Consider the following 19953-nt stretch of genomic DNA (forward strand, 5'->3'; position numbering starts at 1 on the left):
CTTGCCATTTACACATGTACAAATTTGTTATATTTACACATGTGTAAAAAGTTATTAAGAGCGAGTTTGAGAGGGAAGATAAATTATTTTTAAAAAAATGTTTTTTTACGATGCATTTTTAATATATTGAGGTTTAATTTGATTTTGATTGCTTGTTTATTCGATTTCACGATACTCTCAATATTTAGCGTTCTCAAAATAACTCTTATATATACATCTATACTATATTATAATGCATGAGGAAGGGGTATTTTAAGATACCCAAAAAATAAGAACTTTTCCACCCCTTTATTTATAGAAAGACCCCTAAAATGAGGGTAGTTTAGTCTTTTAAACACTATTTATTTTTTAGCCCCTAAACTTATTACACTTAAATCCCTAAGTTTTAACAAAATTATAGATAGAGAAAAATGCAACTTGCGTCCCTGTGGTATGCCCTAAACATCAACCTGAGCCCCTAAATTAAATTTTTGTTTTTTTGAGCTCCTGACCTTATGAATTCATAACACTTTGAGTCCCTGCCGTCAGTTTGACTGTTTGAGGCAGGGGTAAGACCGTCTTTTAACATATATTAATAACACTTTGCGTCTCTACGGTATGAGTGAAATATCAACCTGAGCCCCTAAATTCATTTTTTGCTTTTTTCTTAAGAAATCTAATAATTCAAATTAACTCTTTTTAAATAAATGCAATATAATAATTAAATGTATACTATATATAACAAATTATTAAAGCCTAAATTCTCTTTTATTTTTAAATAAATGCAATCTAATAAATGCAATATAATAATTAAATGTATACTGTATATAACAAATTATTAAAGCCTAAACTGTATATTAAATGTAAACTTTTAATACATATAATACAGAGGCAAAACGTCATACCAACTTCGTAGACTTGACGGAACTTACAGACTCGATAACAAAAGACCGTAACATACATTACAGAGACAAAACGTCAAAGATCCACAAGCAATTGTGGATCTTTACTGACGGGTGCACTTCGGAATGTAGCAGATATGAACGAATACAACCCCAGTATAGGTAATTACATATCTGCCACTGGGGTTATATTCATTCATATGAATGAATATAACCCAAGTGGTAGATATGTAATTAGCGAGCTCTGGAATTTCAAGGAAGATCGAAGAGCTACACTGGGGTTATATTCATTCATATCAATCACTTCCTTATGTGCACCGCACCATCTTCTAGGAGGTTGTCAAGTGTTCTCGCCTTCGTAGTTGGTGTTTTGCGTATCTTTACATCCGCAACCATTCTGTACAACAAAACACATTCAAATGAGGAACACATTCAATCCGAAACTGATCCGATCAGTTCTTAATATAAGGAACCCAAATCATCGAATCAAACCAAAAATCAATATGATGAACACACAAGAATCAAAACCAAAACACACTGAAAACCACTGATCCGATCAGTTCTTAATATGAGGAACCCAAATCATGGAATCAAACCAAAAATCAATATGATGAACACACAAGAATCAAAACCAAAACACATTCAAACCCTCTGTTTTGATACCCTAACACATTCAAACCAAAAATCAAAACCAAAACACATTCAAACCCACAAGAATCAAAACCAAAACACATTCAAACCCACAAGAATCAAAACCAAAACACATTCAAACCCACATTCAAACCCTCTGTTTTGATACCCTAACACATTCAAACCAAAAATCAAAACCAAAACACATCAAACCCACATTCAAACCCACAAGAATCAAAACCAAAACACATTCAAACCCACATTCAAACCCTCTGTTTTGATACCCTAAACCTTAAACCCACAAGAATCAAAACCAAAACACATTCAAACCCACATTCAAAACCTCTGTTTTGATACCCTAAACCCTAAACCCACAAGAATCAAAACCAAAACACATTCAAACCCACATTCAAAACCTCTATTGATACATCAAACCCAAAATCAACCCTCTGTTTTTTCAAAATAACCCCAAAATCATCGAATGGAACCCAAAATCAACCCTCCATTTTTTCAAAATCAACCCAAAATCATCGAATGGAACCCAAAATCAAACCCAAAATCATCGAATGGAACCCAAAATCAACCCTCTGTTTTTTCAAAATCAACCAAAAATCATCGAATGGAACCCAAAATCAAACCCAGAATCAACCCTCTTTTTTTTCACAATATAAACACATTCAAATCATCGAATCAAACCAAAAATCAATATGAGGATGAAGATGAACCTGATCTGTTCGATGATGAAGATGTTCGATGAAGATGATGATGATGATCGATGAAGATGATGAAGATGATCTGTTGAAGATGATGATGATGATGATGATCTTGGGAGTTGGGAGAGATATTGGGAGTTGGGAGAGCTATTTGATGATGATAATGAAACTGGTTATCTGGTATTAAGTGTAGATATTAAGGGTAGGGGGTATTATGGACTAACAAATGATTTCGCCTATGTCATATATCCACCAAAATGATGTTATAATAAATAGTGCACGAATAAGAAAAACTACCAGAAATGAGTAACGCAATGCAAAGTGTCACCCCCGCCGCATCGCGCGGGCACCCTGCTAGTATATATATATATATATATATATATATATATATATATATATATATATATATATATATATATATATATATATATATATATATTGGAGAGTTCAAATGAGAATAAATTTTTTGTAAGAAGAGAAAAGAAGAAAATTTCAACCAATAAGAAAGCTTTATTTTATTTCATTTAATATAAGTATTTAATGTTACTATAAGGGTACATTGGTAAATCTACATAGGTCATTAAATTGTAGTATTCCTCTTTAATAGCTAACTACATTAATTTTTTTGTAACTTATCTTTAAAATATATATTTTTTCAAAAAAGAAAAAATAAAATAAAATAATTTAAAGTGTAAGATAAATTATGAGTTGTGTAGGATAAATTACGAGCAGTGTAGGATAAATTTCAACGTGTAGGATGAATCTCGGAGTTGTAAGATAACTTTTGATGTGTGTAAGCAATAAAAGTTAGTGTGGAGGATACTAGTCTTTATGACTAATTAATTAGTCAAAAATTATAATAAATGAGATAAGTGAAAAAACTATTTAATGTTTTACAAAATTACCCTTTGTTCTTTTTTTTTTTCAATTAAATTTCTTCTCAAACGAACATTCCCATATATATATATATATATGTATGGTTCAAGAGTGAACACTGGTGTATTTGCGAACTGAGCGAATTAATCCTGGCCATACACGTGTGTAAATTAATGGCCATGATTTTTTATTCAAATCGCAAATACACTAGTGTTCATTATAGAACCCCACCCTATATATATACACACATACACCTAATAGCTTAGGGGTCAAACTTGTACTCTCCATAATCTAGAAGGGATAAAGGTGTAACATGGCTTTTCCTAAACCGTCATCCGGTTCTTTTCGAACCAAACCCCAAAGAGGCGTCGTGGTTGGGGACAAAATAGTATAGATTCTTGTCGGGAAAACAAATAAGTTTTGGAAAATATAAACCTTTTTGTGATGTATAGTTACATTATTACCCTTTGATCATGCTACATTACTTACATACTTTATGATAATACGTATGCTTGTTTTTATGTTCTTATCGGAATGGGATTTTGGGAATATTTGATCTTTAATCATATGCCAATAAAAATGAGTGCCCCTTAAGTATGTGTGCATTATTCGTTAATAGTTGTACCATATTTGATTACACACTATAAAATGAGTGTGCCTTCACTACTTGTACAATATGCATTGGGGGTTATACACACCTAATTTGGTACCATACCACCTACTCCTAGTAACAATTTGATGTACACCTTTGAATTATTCTTTTAGTCGGAAAATAGTAAAATGATTATAAATGAAAATACTTTAGGTTGAAAATTAATCTAACACAGGTTTTTCAAATTAAATGCATTTATTATTAGAAAAACATTGGAGATACACAAACTATACTAACGACCATCCTCTGATCATGTTGATAATCAAGCAGACGAGAATAAAAGCACTCACAATGTGATGTTTTATAAGAGCATTCATACTATGGCATAGTTCGACTCGTCTCAAGTCAGTGGATGCGAATCTCCAATGGACTTCTTGTGTCCCCCCCCCCCCCACACACACACACATATATGATATTTCTAATGGGGTTTGTGGGAAAGGTGAATGTTTTGAGGTAAATTTGTAAATCTAATGTGACGCAAATGTGACAGTAAAATGTGACAGTATGTGAGGGTTTGTACATTATAGATGTTGTAGTTATATTAATAAATAGTTCGGATCTTAGAATTATTTTGATTGATGATACTCTTTTAATTAATTATATTAATAAATAGTTCGGATCTCAAAATTATTTTGATTGATGATACTGTTTTAATTGTAGGAATCGTTTATTTTCTGTTTTAACTAATTATATTAATATTAATAGTTCGGATCTCAAAATTATTTTGATTCATGGTAATTTTTAATTGTAGGAATCGTTTATTTTATTAATAAAATAAAGGTATGATTTAAAAATCAAGTGAATATTGCCATCCGAAATTAGTAAAGAAATCTGACATAATTTTTCTCTAAATATGTCTAAATTCCATGTTATTTAAATATATTCAATACTTTTCAAAAAAAATAAATAAATAAATATATTCAAAATAAAGCGAAATATAATGGGTAGAGAATACAGAATAGAGATATAATAAGAAAAGTTGCGGACTTTCGAAGCTAATAGCCGAAAGATAATATCCTACCAGTCTCTCTAGTCAATACATTTAATTACACTTTATTGAATTTTAAAGTAGAACAATTATTTTAATTGCATATTTGTTCTTTAGATTAAACATTAAAACAATTCTATATGTACATTATTATGATAAACTATTTTATCATCATTTGTAAGCTAATTTGTAACACATCCTAAATTGTAACATATTTACATGAAAAAATGCATGTTAACTATAGTGATATACCTGTTTTTTAGTCATGTTAAGCTTCTATTTGTTTTGATTTAATTTTATAATTTGTTGATCATTATTGTATTATTTATTGTGATTCAGTGCTAATACTAAATAAGTATACAAACAAAAGACTAGACATACATAATAAATAAATATACAATACAAACAAGAAACTAAGATATTAGAAATAATAAATAAATATACAATACAAACAAAAAACTAAGATATTAGCAATATTTTTGTGTAAACGTAATCAATAGAACGATATATAATAATATGATTCGGTAAATAAAGCTACTCCCTGCTATGCTATGGGCCACACTTTTTCTCATTATTTCTGAAAAAGTTGTTGAAAGTCCTTAAAGAGGGGATAGAAAGAAGGGTTGCTTTCCAACCAATGAAACAAATACAGGCCAGATTGTTAAAAAGTCCATCTGATTTAAAAATATTTTTTTAAAACATTTTTACACGAGTAAATTGCGATTTTGGTCATTGTGGTTATATCACTTTTACTATATTATCACAAAATAGAATATTTTACCCTGGTTAATCATTTGTCACATGCAAATCACATGATAAGTATTTTTGTAATTTCTCCTCCCTATCGTTCTAATTTGATTTTATTAGATTATTACTGTGTTAGGTTATCGTAGTGATTTGATTAGGTGTACAAAGGTTAATTAATGACATGTACACCATGTTTTCTAACAACTTTTAATGGTAAACCATTCAAAATATGGTATTTGGTAAAACAGGGCAGGGATTCTGTACATTAATCCAGAAGTGTGAGAAGTGTATTATAACACTATATATAATATTATATAATACCATATAAATACCGTATAACAATATGTAACACCATATAACACAATATAACACTATGTAACACTATATGGCACTATATAACAATATATAACACTATATATCTATCATAGACATGCTATTAGACAAACTATAGTGTTATGTTTGTTATATAGTATTATATAGTGTTACATAGTGTTATATGGTGTTACATATTGTTATACGGTGTTTATATGATGTTATATAGTGTTATATATAGTTTTAGGTTATAATCCCGTGTATTACACGGGTTGAATAAATGAATTTTATATACCAAATAATAAAATTTAAAAGCCTCCTTTATTGCATGGGTTGAAAAAATGTAATTTTATATATTAAATAATAAAATAAGTTATATCTATAAGAACCATATGTATTACACGGGTTGAATAAATGTAACATTGTTTATCAAGTAATAAAAAAAGTTATATTTTTAAGAACCCCCGTGTATTACATGGGTTGAATAAATATGATTTTATATACCAAATAATAAAAAAATATATTTAAAAAAACTAACGAATTTTTTTTATATTTAAAGTAGGATAAGATTCAATATTAATCTGAACTAACGGATTTTTTTATATTTAGAGTAGGATAAGATTGAATATTAATCTTTTTTTTATTTAGTTAATATAAGATTGAAAAATCATATGATTGAATAGGTGGGAGGTTGTATTATGATAAATCGGTTAACCGTACTAAATAATAAAGATAGTGATTGTTGAACAAATTAATTAATCAAATTTAACAGAAACATTTGTGATGTTAGGCGGACTTTTTTTTATTATTTGAAAGTTAATATCAACTTTGGAATTCGTATGAATTCTTATTAGATTTGATTAAATATTCTTGATAATAAAAATTTGTATTAGATTAGATTTTAGATTTGATTAAATATTATTAATAATAAGAATTTGTATTAATTTAGATTTATATTATTATTTTTAGTATTATTAATAATTTTAATCAATTAAATGAGAGAATGACAAGTGTCCCAAAACAGTTTTCTTTTATTATATAGAATAGATATAGATAATACACTTCTCACACTTCTGAATTAATGTACATGATCCTCAATCTGGTAAAACAATATAATGGTAAGTCATTTAAAATATGGTATTTGGTAAAACAATATAGACATGTAATGTTTTAATTTTAAAAACATTATACGTTTTTATTTGTTATATACAATACTTTAGTTTATATGAATTTTACCGACGTAGTAATTACAAGTTATAAAAAACTTCATAAATATTTTTTAGTATAAAAGATAACTTATATTAACATTTTGAATGTTTAATTTTTTAGTCTTATAAATTTGATTTTTAAAATATATATAACAATTAATAATTATACTTTTTTATAATGTGGAAATGAACATTTTGAATGTTTAATTTTTTAGTCTTATAAATTTGATTTTTAAAATATGTATAACAATTAATAATTATACTTTTTTATAATGTGGAAATGCAAGGACTTGTAAGGATATTTATATAGTCAAAGAGATAATGAGTGTATTTTAAGAGTTTGTAGATATTTTATTAAAAGTTGAGAGAACCCAAGTGTTATTTTTAGCTCTCTACACTGTGGATATGATCTAGCGTTCGTTTCTTTTCTTTGCCATTTCAATGCTCTACTAAAAGGTTAGGACACTAAAAAAATACTATTTAATTTGCAAATTCGTTAGACAAAACGTTTAGGCATATGTCTAACCAATCCAAATAACCTGATTGGTTTACGTTATCATTATTATTTTTTAACAACAAAACTTACTTCTGCTTTATCATTATTTACACTCAAACTTAGCGACTCGACAATAATAATTTAATTAAATTGTCCAAATTAGACTCAAAACAATCCCAATGCAATAATGCATCCCATTGAGAAATAATTTGTAATTTTAAGTTTTTAATAAAGAATTGTTTAAAACTCAACCGACTAGCCTTGTTCCTATATTCTTACACAACGACTCCATACCTGCTACTGGGTTGTGCAACCCATGAAACATACCCAAGCCCCATACTTGACTTGGTTGCAATAGTTAGGGTGAGCAAATTTACCGTCACAACCGTTAACCAAATCATAACCGACATAAACGAGTTAATTTTAACCGATAGCCGACATACACAATGGTTATGGTTATGAAACTTTGGTTAGCCGATAAAACTGAAACCGAAACCAAACCGAACTTGTAGTGTTCAGTCTATATAATGTTAAGTAACCATGTAGAGGTTGTTTACGAAGATAAAAGTATGTTAGTAATAAAAAAGATCTTGATGTCGTTGTCCTATATTTTGATGAAGAATTGAGGTGTTAAGATCGTATGAATATTTTGTATAACAACGAGTGCATAGTTAATAGATTTAAGTTGTTGATTTTACACAATTCTACAAATGAGAATCACGTCCAATCCATTTTCATATGAACATACATTGAAGGTTAGGAAACTAGAAAATTCCATTGTCCTACATTGAAAGCTTAAATAAATTTTTTATTAGAGAATTATCTTATTATTAAAAGTGATCCTATATCGGTAGTTTAATCAAAAAGTGTAATCTTTGTTATCATATAATAAAAGACCCAAGCTAACTCCAACATAGTGGGTGCCCATTGACTTATAACTTTTGAAGTTTAGCCCAAAGTTAATTTTAGTTGAAGTTTTTTGTTAATAAGCGAAATTAATCAAAATCGAACCATAATCGACTTCATAACCAATTAACTGTAACCAAAGTTAGAAGTTGGTTATGGTTAAGAAAATCTCATAACCAAAGCAAGCGGTTATAATTACGATTATGATTATGGTTAATAGAAAGCCATATAAAATGAACGAATCACCCTTCTCGTTAACTGAAATACTGGATGAAGTTAACTCATTAGACTAAAATGACATCAGTGAAACATTTTTGGACCCATAGGAGAAAAATAAAACTTTTGGACTAAATTGGCAAAATGACCCAAACCAAGGAACTAAAATGACATTTTAACTCTATAATATAATAATAAAATATATTTTAATCATTTTCATATTTTATTAAACAAATAAAAAGACAACATAAAAACACTTACCCGTGACTTATGATGTTGGAAACCAATGATTTATTCTTCGGTAATTGGAGTAAATTACACAGATTGTCCTTTAATTACACCCTAAATTGCAGTTTCTGCCCTTTCCCTTTAATTTGTGCATTCCATGTCCTTTAAATAACAAATTTGCACACTCCTTGTCCTTTGCTCCAAACCCCATCCAACAACCCAGTTAAATACACCCATGTGCCTCTCACATGATGGATAAAATTGTAATTAACCTTCCACCTACCCTTAAAAACCCCAGAGTCTTCTTCCTCCCATCTCGTTCCCTCCCAACTTTTGTTGTCTGCAACTTATAAACAAACAATACACACACAAACTCCTCTGTACATTCATCTCCTTCAAACACACACAGATATACACAAGCAGCTCTCTCTCTCCTCTCGATCTAAAACCTGCAAACCCACACAAGCTCATAACCTGCTCCCTCACCCTCTCGACGTTCCTCACCGCCGCCGAAGAACCGGTGAGACACCCCCCCCCCCAAAAAAAACACCTCAACCTCTCCTAAACCCTTTTTTTCGATCGACAAAACGCACCACCGCCACCACCGTCTGGTGGTGGAGCGGCGACGGAGATAAGGAGAGAGAGAAAGACGGGCAAAGGAGATGGCGGCAGCACCGCCATACGCGACGGCGCCGTTTTCCGGCACGACCCGCCAACGGCGGCGGAGCCGCGACGGCAGTGGTGGTGTTTATTGTTGTGTTCAGCTTCGGATGTTTCGGGTCTCGTATGGTTCAAACCTCGGGTCAGATTTCAGTTTTACTTCGGCTCGTGTTATGTTTGGTCCGGTCAAGGCGGTCAACGGTCAGAATTTCGATCCGACTCGAGCCAGCTATGGTGATGTCAGTTCAACGTAGTCCCAGTTCGAGTTTGGTTCTTTCCGGTAAGGATTTCGAGCGTTATTTGTTTAAATTTCAGTTTTGTTTCAAAAAATCAGTTTCCGTTTTTGATTTGTTTCGGTCAGTTCGATTACAGTGGGCTCGGTTTACAATCGTTTGATTAAGGTTTCTATGGTATTGGGTTGATCGTGTGGAGTGAAGGGTTTGGAGAGTGTGTTCTGGGAGGAAAAAGACTATGGGGTTTTTAAGGGTTGGTGGAAGGTTAATTACAATTTTACCCATCATGTAAGAGGCACATGGGTGCATTTAACTGGGTTGTTGGATGGGGTTTGGAGCAAAGGACAAGGAGTGTGCAAATTTGTTATTTAAAGGACATGGAATGCACAAATTAAAGGGAAAGGGCAGAGACTGCAATTTAGGATGTAATTAAAGGACAATCTGTGTAATTTACTCCGGTAATTGTGATGAATGGTTTATTATCGATTAAACTTGTAAATTTGAGTTATATTTGATAAATATAAGTCGTTTCTTATTTAGAAAAATGTTACAACACATAACAAAACGTAACACTAATATATCAACCCAAATATTCTGCAGTAAAAAAATATACATATAAAAAATAAATAGATGTTTATTCTCAGACTTAAGAAATATTGTAAAGTGAAGACATTATTACCTTGGGGTACTATGATTGTCTTTTTCCATGATTGGAAATTACATTGAGACAACAGTTGTTTAAAACATTCACAGATTGTACTAATTCGCATGTTTTGTAAATGTTATATATAATAAAATTGTTGATTTTCTTAAAAATCATCTTAATATCAATAAATCCTTTACGAGTTAATTTTCTTATGAAGCACTATTCATGTCAACAATATTTACTACTGTAGGTTTTTTTTTTCATGTGTAATACGCATTTGTTTTACTCAAAGATTACATACAATTATATAAATATGGTTAGTGAGGCTTCATGAATAGTATTTTTTTTTTCATTTTTAGTTTCATTATAAATAGCATTTTATTTCAACTTAAACATCTTATTTAATGCTGGTGTGGTGGTAATTGTGGATGTTGGTTTAGCAAACATCACAGGTTCGATTCTTAATACCTTACTTTTTCCTCCATTTTTGCTTTTTTCCCCTCTCGCTTGGTATGTAGTGCCACGTGTTCGCAAGTGTACACGCGTCCGCGTATGTGATTCTTCACTGCATGTATTTTGTTTGACAACACAATTGAAAGTCTTTTTCTTCTTCACTTGGCTCCCTACGGCTTCCTTTTAAGTCCTTTTCTTCTTCACTTGGCTCTCTACAGCTTCTTTCCTTACAGGTATGGTTGCTTAATTTCCAGTTATTAACACTTTTGGGCATCAAAATTTCAAGTGGTTTTAAAAATATTGCTTCTTATTGGGTTTTATTTAGGGCATGCTTTTGGTTTTAGGGTTCACGCTGGTTCTTAAATTGAGAGTTTATGAATTCCAATATGGTTTTTCTTATTTTAGTTTTAGGATTTTAAGTATGGGTTTAAAGGCATTTTGAAGGAAATGTTTCAAATTGATTTGCTTTTGGTTTTGATTTTATCCCCAAAATATTTGGGGGTTCGTTCTTTCTCATTTTCAAAGATGCAAGTGGCATCTTATTTTACACCTCTGATGTTCTTATTTGATTTCTATTCCATTGGTCAATACGAATCATCAAGTAGCATGTAGTATCCGATTTTTTTTTATGAATTACATGCGGTTATAGTAATTAGCGACTGCGTCCTTCCATCTGCATCGCAGTGGTTGTGACATCCGGGTGAAGGCTCGGCTCGGGATTCAACCCGGGTTCGAGTCCAACGGGGGCGAGCGGTGGTCGAGTAGTCGGCCTTTGGACATAGCTCCGAAAGGGTGGGTTTACACGTGGAAAATAGTTACCCGTTCCAAAAAAAAGTAATTAGCGAATTTTGGGGTTTTAAAAAAATTTGGAAGAAGAATGTTAAATTTGAGTGATTGTTTTTACAGGAGTGGTATTTTTTAATCAAAAAAAAATCCCCAGATGAGGTGTAATTTTTTGATTAATTTTGACAAGAATTTGAAGAATTTTGGTTTATGTTGAGATTGAAGGTTACTGTAACATGGATTTTGCTCTAAATTGCTGTTGATGTTTGATAAAAGAGGTTTTAGAATTAAATGAAGTCACAGTATTTGTAAGAAGAGGATAACAACGAACTCAGGTTCGTGGTAAACGTTTACATGACGCACTTTACATGACACACATTAGATGACGCACAATATGCTATGCCCTATAGAGTCATTGCATTATAAATGGTTTCTTTACTTGGTATACTTAATAGTTGTACCGCGATACTTGGTATGAAGTAGTTGCATTCTGACGGACCACTACTATGTGATTATATTACGTTGAAATCAAATAGGGTAAGCTTTCAAAATTGTCGCTTTTATAGCATACATGTTTCTATTAAAGTATCAAGAATAGGAATGATTTTTTTTATATTTTTTACCCCAATCGTTATCGCGATGCTACTCATCTTAGTTTCCATGTGTGCTTTATATCCTTTACCATTTTTCCTTTATATGAAATGTGGCTTATGACCTATGAGTTGGAAGATGCACTCTAGATTCATGTGTATGTTGTTATAATGGTTTGTGTAAAGCATATAGACACTAATGGGTCAGATATACCCTTGATGGTCTTCAAAACAAGAGAATACAACTTATCGACCATCGTGGCACTATAATAACGTTTCGTTTTCATTAAGTAGGAAACTTGGTGTTTTATGCTATGGATCATGCTACCATCTACCCGCATTTCAAATAAAAAATGTATAGATTGTTGACTAAAATGTTAAATTTGTTTGTTGACAAGTTCTTTATTTAGTCACAAACTGTGGATTTCAATTGTGTCATTACTATTATGCTATTATACGTGTTTTGGCATTTTCATATTTATGTGTGAAAGAAGAGGTTGCTTTGAGTAGAAAAGATGATGAACTAGGAATCTGAATAGGTTTTATATGTAAGTAAGAACCAGTTGGTTAGTTATTTGTTTCATGTTTTGTTTAGCTTGATGAATAATAGCTTTGATAGTGGTTAGATGTCCTTGAAATATTTTAGTTTTATCTCGGTACCGACTTTTAACATTTTCGCTACCGGTTCGATGACGGTCCGGTACCGGTATTTACCGATTTTACCCTAAAATAACGATACCACTTTAAAATTTATCCCACTTGACATTTGAATTATTAGGCTCAATGCTAATTTTATTTAAAAAAATAAAAATAAAATATAACTGTAAATTCTTGGCCGACAATTGTCCATCGTGGATACTGAAACGGTGCCGGCAAACAAGTATCCGCATGGCATAACGGCACTTTTTTTCCCTAGGCTAAACAAATGGACGCCCACTGAATATCATTAGTTTCTCCGGAGCGAATAATCATATATATGATCATCGGTTGTACTAGACGCGCTTATTGCTTATAGGATTTTTGTAGATTGTAGACCGTAGGTTCCTCATATTTTTACAATGTCATGGAGAAAGGTTTGGTTAAGAATTTGAATCAGTGAATGAAATGCGAGAGTGATACTACATCTTCTAGATAGATAGATGACACCTTTTTTTTTTAATTTTTAGGCTTATATACAACTATGTGTGCACACAGCCTCCAAAAAGCTCAGCCACTTATTAAGATATAGTAAATTTTTTCTTTGGGTATGGCAGGTTGACAGTCACATGCAACCAGCAGCAAGTGTTAGTTCTGAAGAAAATATTCGTTGAAGGTATGGTCCTTCATTTAAAATATTGTATGTTCGGTTGTGTATTTCTTTACTTTCATTTTTTCCCATGACGCGTTTATTTTAGTTGTTTTTTTTCTCAGGTTCACTGGCGTTTCCATGTGCATTCGCATAGTTGACTAAGGTATGTTCCTTCACTTCAAATTATTGTATGTTCGGTTGTGTGTTTATTTAGTTTTGTTTTTGCCCCTGATGCTTTTATTTCAGTTGTAGAGTTTGCATAACCTGATGTTAAATGTTGTAGCTCAGTCTAGACAGTGTGAGGTTTTGTTTGGTTAGCGTTTTAGGTTTGCGTGGCGTTTTTGTTACACTTTTCGTTCCAGTGCCTTTGTTAGATATGTCAACTCCATCCACCAGTAGGAAGAGGAAGCGAAAGGCAACTGTAGTTGATGGTGAAAGCGGGGAGTCATCATCGTCTTCTGGTTTTATCCTCGGTTCTCAAACAGCTGCTCAGTCAGTAAGGCGCTCTACAATTCTTAGGGCTTCATCGTTCCAGCGTGTCCTTCAAAGTCCATTGTCCGCACAACCTAATACTCAGGTGAGTGGACAAACGGCTTCAACATCAGGTAGTGTGCCTGCGCCTGGTCCAGCGTATATTGATTTGGGGGATTGTACTAATGTTTGTGAATATTGTGGAGCTCTTTTTTGGCACGAAGAAAGACTGAAATCATCACCTCAAAAAAATAGACCAAGGTACAATATGTGCTGTAGAGAAGGCACTGTGCGAATTGACTTTCCAAGGGAACCACCAGTCTATATAAAGGAATTGTATTCTATGGCGCATTTTATGGAAAATATACGCGCTTACAATTCCATGTTCTCAATGACTTCCTTCGGTGCACATGTAGATCATGAAATTAATCATACTCCCGGGCCCTATGTTTTTAAGGTTGCTGGTCAGGTATCACATTGGTTGGGGTCCTTATGTCCTCCCGTGGACAACAAACCACGGTTCCTTCAGATGTATATTTATGATACAGAAAACGAGGTCGAGAATAGGCTTCGGTTTTTTGAAGGTGACACTCGGAGTCCTTTATCAGCAGACATTGTTTCTACTCTTGCTCGAGTTCTTTCAGATGTGAACGGGTATGTAAAGCTTTTCAGGAGCGCAAGAGATATATGTTCTCTTCAGGAAGTCCCAAATTTTGCGATAAAACTGTACAATAGTCATACCCGAAAAAACTATGAAATGCCATCTACTGGAACTCTTGGTGCTATTATCTGTGATAACGATCCGTTAGCAACTGACTATGACATCGTTATCCATAGCAAAGATGGTAATCCAAGACGCGTTAGCAAGTTGCATTCTTCGTATATGCCGCTTCAGTACCCGTTGCTCTTCCCCTTTGCAGAGCAAGGTTGGTCCCCTGATTTACGTTTATCTGGTCGCGCACTATCAGAGGATCAAAATTTGACGATGAACATGTTCTACGCTTATCAGATACATGATCGCATAGGTGTATACACTTTGTTGTTGAAAGCTGGTCGTCTTTTGCAACAATATTTAGTTGACACATATGTGTGCATAGAGCAATGTAGGCTTGACTACTATCGTGCTAACCAAAATCGTTTTCGTTCTGAGTTTCTTCGCGGTATCCATGATGCTTTCTCCAAGGGTGAGACTGAGGGTCGTGATGTTGGTAAAAGAACCATTCTACCATCCTCATTCACAGGTGGGCCTAGGTATATGTACAAGCATTATCAGGATGCGCTCGCTATTTGTAGAGTCCACGGTAATCCACAATACTTCATAACATTTACCTGCAACGTTAAGTGGCCAGAAATCAGACGCTACTTGAATCACGCTGATTGCACAGGCGCCCAAGAAAGACCTGACATTATTGCAAGAATTTTCCAACTGAAGGTTGAATCACTACTAAAGTTCTTAAAAACACAAAAGACTTTTGGTAGTGTTGCAGCAGGTATGAAAAAAAAAAGATTTATCTACATATATTTTTTTTGGAATTTCCTTTCCTTATGTCCACTTTTTTGCTTTTCAGATCTTTATACAATTGAATTTCAGAAAAGAGGCCTTCCACATTGTCATATGTTGCTCTGGGTTGTACCAGAATGCAGAATAAAAGATGCGCAACATGTGGATAATTTCATTTCTGCTGAAATTCCAGATCCAGGGGCAGATCCGACTTTATATCGAATAGTGACTGATTCTATGATGCATGGTCCCTGTGGCTTACCAAAAATGAACGCACCATGCATGGTTAATAAGAAATGTTCAAAATCCTTTCCAAAGGCCTATGAACAAGTCACTCGATTTGACAAAGAAGGGTATATTCACTATAAAAGACGACCAAATGGTCCTCAATTGGAAAAAAATGGTGTGCCACTTGACAACGGTTACGTAGTCCCATATAATCGGACTCTTTGTTTGCATTTCGAGGCACATATAAATGTCGAATATTGCGGTTGGAGTATGCTCATTAAGTATTTGTTCAAGTACATATCCAAAGGTGTAGATCGCATTTGTTACGCTGTCACAAGGACCCCTGACTGTACAACACAATCAACATCAAATTCTCACGAAGGTGTAGACGAAATCTCAAAGTTTGTAGATGGTAGATTCGTTTGTCCACATGAAGCAGCTTGGAGGATCCTCAATTTTCCAATTCACCATAGAAACCCAGCTGTTCAGCTATTAGCCGTTCACTTAGAGCACATGCAAAATATCATCTTTAAAGATAACCAACAGCTACACGACATTCTTGGTAACCCAGCAACTCAGAAAACAACATTAACAGAATGGTTAAGAAGCAATGAACAACAACCGAATGACAGGGATTTATGTTACGTGGACTATCTGTCTAGGTACCGATGGGATCCCTCCAAGAAAGCATGGCTTAAAAGATTATCTACCAGAACTCCACCAATTGGAAGGTTGGCATACATACATCCAGCATGTGGTGAGTCATTCTACCTAAGAATGCTACTTAACCACCAAAAAGGTTGTTGTTCTTTCGAGGACATCAGAACAGTTTCCAACATTGTATACCCTACCTACCGAGCTGCATGTGAGAAACTTGGTTTGATAGGCGATGATAGAGAATGGGTTGCAGCTTTCGTAGAGGCATCGTCTTGGGCCACGGCTGCAGAATTAAGGGCTTTGTTTGCCCATATGCTTTTATTCTGTGACCTATCTAATCCATTAGGTTTTTGGCAGAAATACTGGCCACGAATGAGTGATGATATTATTAGGAATTTGAATGATGTTACTGGTACGTCAAATACTCACATTAGTGGCTTAAACCTGCAACAACATGTATTGTTCGAATTGGAATTATTGTTGAATTCTAATGAAGGTTCACACTCATTGGCCAAGTTTGGCTTACCGATGCCTCCTGATTCAATGGTGTCAGCACTAAGAAACAGATTACTTTTGGAAGAAAAGTGCTATGACACTGACGCCTTGGTGACTAAAAGTAGAACTATGGAAGAGGCCTTAAACTCTGTTCAGCTAGCAGTATACAACATGGTTGTAAACTCAGTTATGCAAAATACGCAAATACTTTTGTTTATATACGGCCATGGAGGAACAGGAAAAACTTTCCTATGGACTGCAATCATAGACAAACTCAGGTCCGTTGGGAAAGTAGTTCTTGCTGTCGCAGCATCAGGGATCGCTGCCTTGCTTTTGCCTTCAGGAAGAACAGCTCACTCTCGATTCAAGATCCCGTTAGAATTAACAAATGATTCATTGTGCTACATTAAAAAAAACACACAGCTCTCCCAATTATTAATGGAAACGTCGCTTATTGTATGGGATGAGGCACCAATGAGTGATCGAAGATGCTTTGAATCATTGGATAAGAGCCTTAAAGACATAGTTGGTAACAAAGACAAACCATTTGGCGGAAAATCTGTGCTGTTAGGAGGAGACTTTCGACAAACATTGCCGGTCAAACCCAAAGCTTCAAAGAATGAAATCATTGCATCCACTTTACCTAGGTCACACTTATGGAACGACTTCAAAATTGTTAAGCTATATGAAAACATGCGTGTGACCAGATCAACGACCTCACCTGCTGATAAGGAAGCTGCTCTAGCATTCTCAAAGTGGTTACTTGACATCGGAGATGGTCTAACTGGCGTACCGTACAAACAATCACCAGACACGAAAATCATTGACATACCAACACAGTTTCTAATACAACCAGGGGAAAATGGCTTGCATCAGTTGATAAAATTCATTTATGATGACGACATCCTCCACAATCCAACAGCCTCTAACCTTTCCGAGAGAGCCATAGTATGTCCAAAGAATGAAACCGCTGATGAAATCAATGAGTTAGTGCTTGCATCTTCCCCTGGCGAATGTTCAACATACTTGAGTGTAGACTCTATAACGCCTCATTCCCACAGCCAAGGTGATACCGATCTTATGTACCCACCTGAATACCTGAATTTGTTGAACTTCCAAGGCATACCCTCACATTGTCTAAAGCTTAAAATAAATACTCCTGTAATTTTAATGCGAAACATTGATCAAAAATCAGGTTTGTGTAACGGTACTAGGCTATTAGTGTCACAATTGCTGCCTAGAATCATTGAAGCACGTATAATAACTGGCACAGCTATTGGCCATCGCGTTTATATACCTAGAATAAACTTTGTGCATAAAACTAATGACTTACCTTTTGTATTTACTAGACGTCAATTTCCAATCAAAACATGTTACGCAATGACAATTAACAAAAGTCAAGGCCAGTCGTTAAATAAAATTGCTGTTTACTTGCCTGAACCTATCTTTAGTCATGGGCAGCTTTATGTTGCCCTTTCTAGAGCAACATCAGCAAGCGGCCTAAAAGTGCTCATAACGCCTCACGAAGAATTTGAAAGTGATAACACCAAAAACATCGTGTACTCCGAGTTACTAGCAGATATTGAAGCTCATGAGGTTAACCTCACAATCCATGAGCAAACACAAACCAACACCACACAACAAATAACAATACATACATTCCTTTACTGTTTCAGATCATAGAATAAATAATGATAGGATTTTTTACGATATTATCTGCCATTATAAACTTCTCATACTTAACTATACGCTAATTGTGTGCCATTGAACAGGAAAGACAACATGCAAGAGGGTAGGATATCATCCATTGTCCCAGCAGGACCTGCAATACCAATTAAAATTCGTGTCATAAGAAAGTGGCAGCCTCGCCTACGAAACAGCGACATGTACTACTTTTTCATAGACAAACATGTAAGTTTGTAATTCATATGCTATATGTCAAATTAAAAAATTCAGTAAATACTTTTGAACTTCAATTATGATTGTCTTCACATGTATTATTGCACAAACAGATGCTAAATTTGTGCTAACTGATCCTTTTTCGCTCTGTTAATCCAGGGTGATGGAATACAAGCTAGCGTGCACTGGCTAGACAAAGAACTTTTCGAAAGGAAAATCACCCTTTTCTCATGCTACCTTCTGGAAAAATACATATGCGATGACCAGCCAACACCACCAAGAGTGAATTCACACATCGCAAGCATTCGCATGGGAACAAAAGCATCACTAACCTTAATTCCTACACCAGATGCATTTCCAATGTACTATTTCAACTTTTGTCCCTATAGCGACCTTTCGCTTCGTACTGGTGACGATCAAGAACTCCTTACAGGTAACAATACTCGCATTTTCAAAACTTCCATAACATCTACTAACAAATCTAAACCATTTGCCCAATCATAGACTACTTGGCAAAGCTAGAGTACACAACACCCGGAACAACCAAAAAGGGAAGAGAATATCTACGTCTTCGTCTCACGGATATCAGGTTACCCATACATATAACTATTCATGTAAATATTTTTCACAGTCTAACATGAGGCGAACTAACGGTTACACAAATGTCACAGCGGCGAACACATAAACGCTACTTTATGGGAAGAGGTCTTACCAAAGTTTGATAAACAGGCAATGTTGGCTGCAGAGCAACCAATAATCGTTGCCTTGACATCCGTTTGCGTAAGCACGTTCAATGGTAACACACATAAACTCAAATCCTGTATCGCCAAAAGAATATATTCATTATCTAATTACTAGCACATACAATATAGATCGAGTGCAACTAGCATCAACAATTCCAACCCATATCTACTTCAACCCTGATATAGAGGCTGCCACAACTATCAGAAACAGGTTTTACAACTTTTATTACCGCAATGAAAATACTGTAGACATTTTTGTCGTGTAACCAAAAAAATAAAATCGTATCCAGGTTCAAAGAACTACCACCCCTCACACTCCAAGCAGGGGAAGGTCAGACATCACAATTGGAACTCATGTCAACAGACGAAAGAAACAAGAAAACCATTACCGAGCTATTGCAACAAAACAATGTACAAAATCAGGCAATATTCCAATCCCACTATGAAACTAAA

General features: G+C 34.0%; 1 protein-coding gene across 1 annotated transcript; it reads left to right on the forward strand.

Moving 5' to 3' along the window:
* The first annotated feature begins 9515 nt into the window (after positions 1–9515).
* On the forward strand, positions 9516–19766 carry LOC110866060. The gene is made up of 8 exons (XM_035974719.1): positions 9516–9752; positions 13472–13501; positions 13790–15467; positions 15546–18454; positions 18917–19190; positions 19262–19346; positions 19429–19553; positions 19630–19766. The coding sequence occupies exons 1-8, from the start codon at positions 9516–9518 to the stop codon at positions 19764–19766; spliced, it is 5475 nt and encodes a 1824-aa protein (XP_035830612.1).
* The last annotated feature ends 187 nt before the right edge of the window (positions 19767–19953 follow it).

This window comes from Helianthus annuus, chromosome 6, assembly GCF_002127325.2.
Source record: "Helianthus annuus cultivar XRQ/B chromosome 6, HanXRQr2.0-SUNRISE, whole genome shotgun sequence".
NCBI classification, from domain to species: Eukaryota; Viridiplantae; Streptophyta; class Magnoliopsida; order Asterales; family Asteraceae; genus Helianthus; species Helianthus annuus.